This window comes from Calliphora vicina, unplaced genomic scaffold (genome assembly GCF_958450345.1).
Source record: "Calliphora vicina unplaced genomic scaffold, idCalVici1.1 scaffold_18, whole genome shotgun sequence".
NCBI classification, from domain to species: Eukaryota; Metazoa; Arthropoda; class Insecta; order Diptera; family Calliphoridae; genus Calliphora; species Calliphora vicina.
The window spans coordinates 631,023-643,021 of record NW_027052672.1 but is presented as its reverse complement, the minus strand read 5'-3'; the positions used below and the strand labels follow the sequence as shown (position 1 = coordinate 643,021).

Genomic DNA, 11,999 nt, shown 5'->3' with positions numbered 1-11,999 from the left:
TCTCGCTGTGCAAACTACATCCATTGAAACATTGTTGTAGAACGTCAAAATAGCCATTCGGTGCGATATTACTTTTTTGTCAACTGTCATTTGTTGCATATCTGTACTAATATGAAGAAAATGCATAATAATAAAAATAAAGTTTGTTGAAAAATACCAACCAACTAAAAATTAAATATTTTTATACACACTGTCGTGGAAAAAAGATTTCAATAATATTTTAATTTTGAAATGTAGATATACAAAGTATGTATTGTCGTCTGTAAATAATTTTAGTGGCAAGAGGATAAAGTCAAATTATGTATGTATGTGCAATGAGACTGTAAGTTTATATGAAATTTTGTTGTACACCAAAATAAAATTGATCTTTAAAAATCTATCTATCTTCTAAATTCTTAGAGCAAAAATCTATAAAAAAAACTTGTTTAACATTTTTTTATCCAATTTTTATTACAATATATTAAACATATGAACATATAAAAAAACGTAAAAGTAACAATACAAACACCAACAACTTCTTTTAGTAATTATTTCTGTTTAAACTAAAAACAATTCGGCTTTCGCTCTAATTCGTTTTAGCTTTAACAGTTGCTTTTGAGATATTCTCTTCCCACCATTTGGAATACCAGTTAGCACTCTTTTGCAAAGAAGTTTCCACTTCAATTAACGGCACATAATCCATATGAATGGCAGCTCTCAGACGATTAAACATCATAACAGAGGCAGTGAAAGAACTAATAGCACGAAGAGAAAATTTCAGAGACATGTCTTTAACTGGAGCTAAAGCTCTGAGAAATAATTCCGTCAACAGCGACATAAAGAAGAATAAAAAGTGAGGCAAATACCATGATGTATGGCGAACTTTGAAGTTGCCCCCCAACAAAGCCATTTTTTGTATAAATCTTGAAATGTCATTTATGGGGGTATCGTCGGTAACGAAAACAGGTAGGCCAGCAATAGCTTTTGGATTAGACTTTAGAGTTTTATAAGCACAAATATGACTCCAAGCGACGTTTCCTTAAAATAAAGTTAATAGATATGTATATTTAGTAATTAATTTTAATATTGTATGTGTAGGTAGCTGTGCACCTGCATTATTATGCAAAAATATTAATTAGTTATTCACCTGCATACGATATTTGCTGCTTGCCTCCTGCACCTGCTATTCTGGGATAAGAATATTTATGTTTGCTTAGGTATTTAAGGACACTTGGCACAAAGAGTTCATCGGCCTCGCCGTATGTTAGTGGTGGCCTTATGGCCGCAGTGGTCAAATAATCTTTTTGATTGCTTAACATGGCTCCATTCGAATTGAGTATTATTGTTTCAGCACGCAATTTGGACGACGAATAACCGGGTATTAAGAAGTTTTTGTCAAAATCGGTAGGATTTTGTGCATCATATTTAGGAGTAGGAGCTTTCGATTCAGTTTGATTTATAACTAATGTGAATGTACTGTGTCCCTTGAATGGCACCATGCACACAGAGGCACAACTGGTATAAATTAAGCGTTTAATATTGTGTTCCACACAAAGTTCAACTACGGCTCGGGTACCTGGGAATAAAAAAAAATATTTTTATTTTTAAAACAAATCATAGGTCATTTTTTGAGTTTTCTTTTTTGTAATAACAATAGTATTTGTATTATCTTAATTTGCTATAATTTGTTTCTAGCACCTAGTATACTACGATGCAACATTGGTCGTGAATTGAGCAATCGTTTGCTTAGAAATATTTCAAACAGAAACGATTTCCCAATATTTATAATGTCGCAAAAGTATTTACACCATAGAATAATATATCCATAGAAGCGTTACTGAGAGGGAGAAAACCTAAGTCTGTTGTCAAAAACCTAAGTTGTGAGAATGTATTAGTACATAGTTTTTAAATTTTAATTTATTTAAATTTTCTTCTATTTTCAATGCCAAAAATTGAAACTCTGTTCTATAAATTAAATTCCACCACAAATAAAATTAAGTGTCAAAAATTAATAAAAAATATTTTTTTTCGTTTGAGCAAAATTAACGTGTTTCGGAAATAAAATGTGCTGTAAATTGTTAAAAAAATCATAAAATAGTGTATAGAAGTGTAATAAAGTGGTTCGGTCCGTATTTAGTCGGAAAAGCAAAGGTAAAATTTCAAGTATTTTAATGTGTTAATTTCTCTCACAAGTATGTTGAATTCACATATCACAAGTACGTGTGAAGAGAGGAATTATTGTTACTCTCAGCTTACTCTCAGTTGCGCCTCTAGTTATACCCTATGACATAGAATAATATATCCATAGAAGCGTTACTGAGAGGGAGAAAACCTAAGTCTGTTGTCAAAAACCTAAGTCGTGAGAATGTATTAGTACAAAGTTTTGAGATTGTGTTGGTGCCTTTTTAATTTTCACCAGACACACTGAGTTGTATAAAAATGTTTAAATTTTAATTTATGTAAATTTTCTTCTATTTTCAATACCAAAAATTGAAACTATGTTCAATAAATTAAATTCCACCACAAATAAAATTAAGTGTCAAAAATTAATAAAAAATATTTTTTTCGTTTGAGCAAAATTAACGTGTTTCGGAAATAAAATGTGCTGTAAATTGTTAAAAAAAATCATAAAATAGTGTATAGAAGTGTAATAAAGTGGTTGGGTCTGTATTTAGTCGGAAAATCAAAGGTAAAATTTCAAGTATTTTAATGTGTTAATTTCTCTCACAAGTATGTTGAATTCACATATCACAGGTACGTGTGAAGAGAGGAATTATTGTTACTCTCAGCTTACTCTCAGTTGCACCTCTAGTTGTACCCTATGCCCTATGATTTACACATTTCTCAATATAATACCCTACACTAAGTAAATGAGTAAAAACATGTTTCTTTTAAAATGTCAATAATTTATATTCGCGAGTGATTTATGTCTATATGAAAGATATTCATTTTGAATTTTATGTGTATGCCAACATTTTTAGGAGATTTATTTATGCATGTTAAAGTGATATGGGAGCTATGACTAATTATGGACCGATCATAATAAAATTTGGTGACATGAATTCCGTATAAATAAAACTTATTTGGTGTAAAATTTATGTAGATACCAATAAAAATTAAACATGTATGACAGATAAAGTCCAATTTCGGAATTTCAGCCAGTTTCAATAGGCTTCGATCGTCCTTGTGCCGAACAAATTACATATATATATATCATTTTATCGAAATATCTTCAAAATTGCTACCTTTACTTTGAGCACAAAGTTTACATGGCCAGCCAGCGAGACGGACGGACGGACAGACAGACATAGTTTAATCGACTCAGAAAGTGATTCGTTCGGTATACTTCAAGGTTTGTGTTAGACTAATATTTTTGGGCGTTATATTTCACTAACCCAATATACCCTACCCACTATGGTGGTGTAGGGTATAAAAACTTACCATCTACATTAACACGATCCAATTGCCTGTAGTTGGGTGGATATTGCAAACTAACCAAAGCGGCACAATGAAACACCGTATCGACGCCTTTGAAAGCATCCGCCACTGCATCCGGTTCGCAGATATCTCCCACAAACATTCGAATATTTTGTTTCTCATCTGCAATATAATATTATTTAGCATGTATACATATACAATAGAATTTCTTTAGAATTATCAAAATTCATTTCAAAAACTCACCATCAATCTTATTTTTGTACGGCACCAAATCTACAGTTCGGATTTCCTTGATATTCAATTCATGTTGATCTTTTAGCAGTTGTTTTATAATGTGTTGACCTATAAAACCACTGCCCCCAGTTACCAACACTATTTCGCCAGTTTCAGAAATCATACTTAATTATTTGTTATGTGTGTATGTAGAAACTAAATATATAAAAATAAAAATAAAATTTAAATTAAAATAAAAAAAATGAAAAAAACTGTTAAATGTACATATATAAGTTACGAAAATAGTTTAGAAATATTATTGTTAATTATGTTTTAATGTTAGTTTTTTAAGACTTTTTTACAATACAATTATGCGGAAAACTATGTTAATTAGATTTACTTAATAGTAGCTACATATTCGTACATAAATATACACATTTACCTATGTGCATACAATACACAAACATACTTATTTAGTATCTACCCAGCAGATAAGCAAGTAGGTAATGTATCTCTTAAAGACAGTAATAGTCAGAAATGTCTTATCACTTGGCTGACTCCAATTTATATATTTTGGTCATTTCACACGTATGTGCTCTTTGTAGTGCAGAGAGAAGACAATTGGTTACTTTATACATCTCAAGTAATCTAGCATGAAGAGAATTGCCACTTAAGTGTCTCTAAGTAATCTGGAGTGTAGACACTTTAAACGTTTCTTGAGTAATTCGTACCAACTGGTTTTATACAAATTGTGTTGATATACCTTTTTTTGTTGATAAACTTTTTTTGTACTGCACATTATTTTACCCACCAAAAGCAATCTATTGGACAGTTGTCGGAGAAAGGTTTGTTTACAAGCAATCGTTTATTGGACTGTCTATGATATGTCTTTTCAGCTTACTATTTAAGACCAATTAGCTACCGTACATGTTGAAATGACTGGTTAGGTAGCTAGTAAGGTAACTGAAGCTATGTAACCAGTTTGTGAATCCAATGCGTTGACTACTTTCGACCAGCTATCGTACAGTCTCATTGTAATCAAAAAGGGTCAATACCAGCGTTGCCACTCATAAAATATTTTTCCTACCAAATTTCTAATTAAAAACTACCAAATGTATAATATTTGAGAAATGCTATATGGATTCGTTTCAAAATTAATAGTTAACTTAAAATTATATTATTGCTGCTATAAAATTACCCACACAGAGAAACCAAATTCGTGATGGCAACCGAAATTGTTGCCAATCGAATGATTGCCTTAGTAACCGAATTTTACAGTTGTGGGTAAAAAATTTTAGAAGGAGTAACAAAAATTTGGTTATTTCAACCGAATTTCTTCTTTATTAACTGACTTTCTGTTGAAAGAACCGACAAATTCTATGTGTGCAACCGAATCATTTGATTGGCAACAAATTCGGTTGCTACTACGAATCTGTTTCTCTGTGCAGAGGAAGAAAGTTATTTAATAACACTACAATCATAAATATGTTAAAATCGTTCAGTTTTCGAGATTTTATTTTTGAGTCGATTTAACGATGTCCTTCCGTACGTCTGTCTGGTTGTCCATGTATTTCACATAGCCCCCATATAAATGTCCTCCAGAAATAAGACATTATCCGTCATAAATGCTTGATTTATATAGATATTAAATAACATTTTTACAAATAAATTACACCTAAAAATTCAATTCATAATTGACCATAGCTCCCATATAAGGCCCGCTTCCGAAAATTACTTAAACGAGCATAAAACTCCAAAAAGTGTTGATATCCCGAAAAAATTCAACACAAATAAGTTTCATATAGAAATAAATTACGCGTCCTAATTTCCATAATTGGACATTTAAAGTGTCAGATGAAACTGAAATATTGAATAATAACACATATTATTAGAAAATAAAAGTTTTGAGAGCCCTTTGGCATTTTTTGAACTCAACACTACTAAATAAATACACATTTACCTGACTAAACTAAATATTTAAGAAAATGCTATCTTCATATTTTGCAAATATGTAGTTTTATTATTTTGGCTTAACATAAGTAGTTTTTTCGTTATTATTTTAGTTATCTTGTTCTTAAAAATACTTATGTATTCAGAAATATCGTAGCCTACCAAAATACGACAAATATCGGAACAAACCAACCAAACTACCAAAAGTCAATTTGTTAACTTGAAACTACCAATTTTGGTCCAATTGGACCAAAGCGGCAATATTGACTCAATACACGTCTTAAAATAACTAGTCACGTGGCTATTGAAGTAACTAGTTCCCACCCTAAATGATGGGTAAAATCACTAGTTCGGGATTGTCTCCTAGAACAGCTGGTTACTTACTAAAATAAAAAACAATAGCAAATACGTGTGGATGGATGTACATATTAATAAACAAAAGGTCTTGTGCAATAAACCAAAAGTAAACGGTCAAGCATCGCGCAAACAGTGTTAGCAAAAGATATGTACTTATGAGGAGGTCCATAACAATAACAAATTTGGAATTGTTGCGTTTTGGTTCGATTCCTAGTGTATATTTTATTTTGTTGAAACCCATTGATCGAAAAATCGGAAAAATAAAGTCGCACAATCGAGTTCGTTATCCCAAATCTTTAGAATAACTAAAAAAGATCGATAAAAGTCGCCGTATTTAGATTGTTAAAAAAAATATTTAATTGCAACTTAGTATACTAAATATGCACACATGTACTTGATAATTTGTACTTTTAAAAACTTGTAACGAGAGAGCAAGAGAGTGTTAAAAGTGACAGTTCGTAGATAGAGAACGTGATGTTTTTCACTGGACATTTTTTGTCCAGTATGCATGCACACAAATTAAAATCTCTCTATTCGCTTACCAATGCTCTAAATGTTAGCAAAATCGGATAACAATCGAGTTTTGGGTAAAAGCAGCTATATAAAAAATATATTTTAAACTTCATACACACATTACGTTTTGCTATGTTAAAGCTGTAAAAACGCATGATAACTGTCCCAAATGTGAGTCGTAAAATGTGATCGCGTAAAGGACAGGCACCGTAACAGTTATGACTTTTATCAAAAAAATCAGAAATAAAAATTATTTTTTGAATTGCATTTTTTCGAGAAAAAATAAAAGTTTATTTTGATTTTTTGCTAAAATAAAAGTTAATTTTGATGTTTATTAAAAAAAACATAAAATGTGTTTATTAGCTTTAAATCAATTAATCAAAACATCCTTTTACCAAAAACTACCTTTTGACAAAATCTCCATATTTCAAAAATTTAAAGTACATATTGGATTCAATAAATCCAGGTGATGATCAAAAAAATCCGAAATTTGTTTAACAAAATTTTTAAAAATTTGAAATTGGAGTTTTGAAACTGCCGTTAAAAAAATTAAATTTGTTTGGTTATACCTGCGAATAGGTTAACGGTATCCTACGAAGACAAAATCTCACATACAAGTACATATGGATATATTTTAAGTAAAAATAAGCTTTTATTTTAATACTTCTCAAAATATGTTAATTCTGTTCCTAAATTTCTTGTTCTACACCATTTTTCATTGAAATTGAGAACATTATACATGATATTGAGAAAATTCCAAATGAAATTGAGAATTTCCATTTTAAATTGAGAAAATTCCAAATGAAATTGAGAATTTCCATTTTAAATTGAGAAAATTCCAATTGAAATTGAGAATTTCAACTTTAAATTGAGAAAATTCCAAATGAAATTGAGAATTTCCATTTTAAATTGAGAAAATTCCAAATGAAATTTAGAATTTACATTTTAAATTGAGAAAATTCCAAATGCAATTGAGAAATTCATTATGAAATTGAGAAAATTCCAAATAAAATTGAGAAATTCCATTTCAAATTGAGAAAATTCGAATTGAAATTGAGAATTTCCATTTTAAATTGAGAAAATTCCAAATAAAATTGAGAATTTCCATTTTAAATTGAGAAAATTCCAAATGAAATTGAGAAATTCCATTTCAGATTGAGAAAATTCCAAATGAAATTGAGAATTTCAATATGAAATTGAGAAAATTCCAAATGAAATTGGGAAAATTCTAATGGAAATTAAGAAAATTCCAAATGAAATTCAGAAAATTTTATTTTAATCTACATAAATAATATACATTAAACAAAAACCATATGTACATAGTCTCATTGACCAACAGGCATATCTTGCAATTCCAAAGCGCTTTGGTGGAATGATGTTGTATAGCTCTACTGCAATCTCCAGTAGTTATACAGGACTTGCAATCGTTTATTAATTCTTCAAGATATAAAATCCTCTGCTCTCCTACATTAGGAGGATTTACGGTTGGTATATTCATCTTTGACTTCACAATACTTTTGATTTTGGACCAAATTATTTCAATAGGGTTAAGCATTGGTGAATAGGGACTCAATCGTAACAGTGTTGCTGGTGAGTTGTCGAAAATATCACGTAAACGACTGTGGCAAGGGGCATTGTCACATACCAGAACGAGTTCAGATAACTGATTACCCAACTCTTGCCATCTATCAAGAAATCTTTTGACCCATTCGTTTGCACTTTCGGCAGTGAACGAACCTCTACGACTATCCATTTGAATAATGCCTGCGGTACGAATTGCACCTATCAGGTAGATGTTGGGTCCACGGGAAGTAGGTATCGAAAGAACTGTTCGCGATCCAACACAGGACCAACCATGTTTTCTACGACAAAATAAATTGAAATTGGTCTCGTCTATCCAGACAACCTGCTTTACATATCTGATATAATCGTTCATTTTTTTAACGTAGTCCGCTCGTTTATCTTTATTAATTTGTGTATTCATGGAAATTGGTTGTAAATGAGCGGCCTTTATGGAATACATCTTGCCGCGAAGAGTATTTCCTATGGTCGTAATGGAAACACGTTTGTTGAATTGAGAATTAATTTTTTCAGATATTTCCCGAAGGGTTAACTGCGGTCTTTCTTCTATCCAACTTATAATAATGTTAATTTCTTCCTGTTCCAACGACTGTGGGTTTTTGCCACCTCTTTTCATAGCAATTGAATTTGGTTGGGTTGCCCAACGATGGGCAGTTTTATAACAAATATTAAGAGAAGCCGCTAACTCCACCCAATCGTTTCCTCTACTGGCTGCATCCACAATACGATGACGGTCAGTATCGGAATATTTTTTGTAGATTTTATGTACAATACGTTCTTTGTCTGGATCGGAAAGTAGGTTTGTAAGATTTTGTAACATACAATAGCCCAATAAAGTCTACATACAGGAATTCAAATTAAATTTCTTTCGTTGAAAGCAGTATTTGTATGTTAAAATTAATGAAATATATTTGTTAAAAAAATAAATTCACACTAAAAAAAATGAAAACAACATCACTTAAGTCGGGTTTAGCAACATTTCCTATCACGTCCAAAATTTCACCTTTATTAGACTTTTTGATTCTGAGTCAAATAAAAAAAATTTTTTTTTTGGTTTTTTGGGCTTTAATGTTTAAAATATTATGAAACTTAATAGTCCCACCCAAAAGTAGGCGTGACCGAAAATAAATTTTTCGTTATTTTACTCAGAATCAATAACTCTAATACCGGTGAACTTTTGGGCGTTATTTGAATTTTTTTTTTGCTTAAATCGACATAAGACATGTATTATTATGATTAACTCAAATGCTGATGATTTTGGAGATGATGGAATCTGGAGAATTGGAAATTAACTCATTGAACCAAAACAAATCCCAATCGATTTGTTTGCTCAATAATAAACAAAAGGTTCCAACAAATGAAAAGAAAAGAAACAACAAATGGAATTAAGAAATGGAATTTATTGTTTATTATTCTGGAGGAAGAAATTCTTACCAGTATGAAGTTCAGTTTACAATAGGAAAGTTATTTTTATGTTTTAGCGGAAACAAGTAGCTGATCCATTTTATTTTAATATTTGACAGTTTCTTAGAGACAATTTTCGTTAGAGCGAGATAGTAAATATAGTCAATTTTTTGCTATAAACTATAAAACTTTAAGCTTTAGTGAAGCACATTTTCAGGGTTAATGTTAATTCTGTATTAGGGAGGTTTAACATTAACATTACCGCCCCCATTGCGGTATTTAAGCAGCAAAGGATAAATAGAATTATTGCTATTATAGTGCAAATAGTATTATTATATAGGACAAGTGCCGTAAATGGTCCAGCCAAAGATGGTACCTTGTGCAGTTGGCAAACCGGTTTTCATAAAAATGCCTTCAGAAATTACACTTGGATATACATCTACCCCTAGAACTATGTCGATGCTCGCAGACTCATAGAACTCTGGGTCCGCAAGAAATAAGTCCCGAAAATTTCTCTTGAATGACTCAGGTAAAGACTGAGCAGGAGTCCTAAGTGAAATCCTGTTGTCTACCCGAAATATCCCTTCAATTTTCGATGCTGAATTGAATCTAGATTTCAAACCCACGGGGCACATAGTCTCATTCTCCATTGTGAGGGTGGTCAAGTGCAACTTTTCGACCAAGATTTTTGAAATTCTACTGAACCGGAGTCAAGAAGACACCTAGCATAGGAATCTGTGGAATCTATTTCCACTAGTACGGTTGGCAAAAGTATTGTACGATTTTGACGAAGCAACGCGGAAAGAGTGGTTGACCTTGGAGGGTTGGAAGTTGCCGGAGAATGCTGACCAGCGACCGTACTAGAAGTGGGGGTATCTGTATTATGCCGAATTGCTCTTGCAGTAGAAATCGGGGAATCTGAATTATGCCGAATTGCTCTCGAAGTAGAAGGAAGGGGAGATAGAGAACGATACCGTGATGGGGATGCCATAAACTCATTTAGAAGTCGCGGGTTTATATGGAGTAGTGTGTGGTGAAATTTTCTTCAATGCTTGCAACCACGTTTAGAAAGGCACTTTCCATGTGAATGTTCGTGAGCTAGACAGTTAGAACAATAATTATGCGTACGGACGGCGCGAATGCGATCCGTTATGTTCATGGCAAGAAATTTTCGGCACGTACGAAGGGGGTGAGGGTATTTGCATATGCGGCATACAAAGGCATGATAATTATTCGGTAATCCAGAATGGTTTCTAGAGCGACGTGAGCTAGGGTTAGACTTATTGCGAGAGTTGGCTCTAGGCATTGTTATCTGAAAGAAAAAATAAATAGGGTAACGCAAAATGGAAATGAGGCTACGAATTTGACGGTAATGATATTAATTTTGTTATTGGTCTGGTGATTATCCCTCTCTGAGTACGAATATCTGCCACTCGAACACGTTTATCTGACCCTACATAAACTTTCTGTATCCTACCAAGTCGCCAAGAATTAGGCGAAAGGTTTTCTTCGAAAATAACGACAAGAGCGTTTTCCTGAAGATTGTCCTCGGATTGTTTCCATTTTGTTCTCTTTAATAATTCCTTAAGATATTCGTTTTTCCATCTAGAACAAAAATTCTTATAAATGAGCTTTAATCGTTGCCATCGATTAATAATAGAAATTGGAGTTCCACTTATATGTGGATCAATAGGTACTAAAATCGGGGAACCTATGAGGAAATGACCTGGTGTCAACGCCGTAAGGTCTGATGGATCCTGGGAAACAGGAGATATGGGACGGGAATTAAGACAAGCTTCAATACGTGAAAGTAAAGTAGAAAATTCTTCAAATGTGTATTTGAAAGAACCGGAGAATCGTCGAAAATAAAATTTTAAACTCTTTACTCCCGCCTCCCACAACCCACCCATATGTGGAGCTCCTGGAGGAATGAAATGCCAACTTAAGTTCTGAAGAGCATAATGTTCGATGACAGCTTGCCGAGAAGTTTGTATAAAGTCCTTTGCTAACAATTTAGAAGCGCCGACAAATGTTTTTCCGTTGTCCGAATGTAAATGTAGAGGACATCCCCGACGAGATACAAAGCGACAAAATGCAGCTAAGAAAGCAGAAGTCGTAAGGTCAGAAGTTGCTTCCAAATGTATAGCCTTCGTAGCGAAACACACAAATACACAAACATACCCTTTAGTAATCTTGCAGCAACGTACATTGTATGCTTTAATGTCAAAAGGACCTGCAAAGTCCAATCCAGTATGTGTGAAAGGACGTGCTATTTCCATTCTTTCAGGTGGAAGTGTCCCCATTAACTGCTTTTGGCATTTCTTTTTGTAAATAGTGCAGGTTTTACACTTATTAATATTTGCTTTTATTAGGTTTTTAACCTTTGGAATCCAATACTGTGTTCGAATTATTCTCAATACCAACTGATTCCAACCGTGAAGGGTTATCTTGTGTATGAAATCGACCAGAAGACGAGAATACTGACAACTGTAAGGAACTATTATTGGATACCTTTCATTATAATGAAGACCGGGGGATGATTCGAGCCTTCCACAGGACCGAAT

At 32.6% G+C, this 11,999-nt stretch overlaps 1 protein-coding gene across 1 annotated transcript; it reads right to left on the bottom strand.

Moving 5' to 3' along the window:
• Positions 1-421: 421 nt before the first annotated feature.
• Positions 422-3,842, bottom strand: LOC135963146 (sterol-4-alpha-carboxylate 3-dehydrogenase, decarboxylating-like). The gene is made up of 4 exons (XM_065514919.1): positions 3,661-3,842; positions 3,421-3,579; positions 1,127-1,555; positions 422-1,017 (listed from the first exon to the last, which is right to left on the bottom strand). Exons 1-4 carry the CDS (start codon positions 3,812-3,814, stop codon positions 566-568), a joined length of 1,194 nt encoding a protein of 397 aa, XP_065370991.1. The 5' UTR covers positions 3,815-3,842; the 3' UTR covers positions 422-565.
• Between the last annotated feature and the right edge of the window lie 8,157 nt (positions 3,843-11,999).

Bases quoted from the DNA above. Each gene is read 5' to 3' on its own strand.
- LOC135963146 (XM_065514919.1), bottom strand. From the start codon at position 3,814: ATGATTTCTGAAACTGGCGAAATAGTGTTGGTAACTGGGGGCAGTGGT. The intron at 1,556-3,420 runs GTAAGTTTTTAT...TTTTATTCCCAG, and splicing joins GGATCGTGTTAATGTAGATG to GTACCCGAGCCGTAGTTGAA. The intron at 1,018-1,126 runs GTGAATAACTAA...CTTTATTTTAAG, and splicing joins GCAGCAAATATCGTATGCAG to GAAACGTCGCTTGGAGTCAT.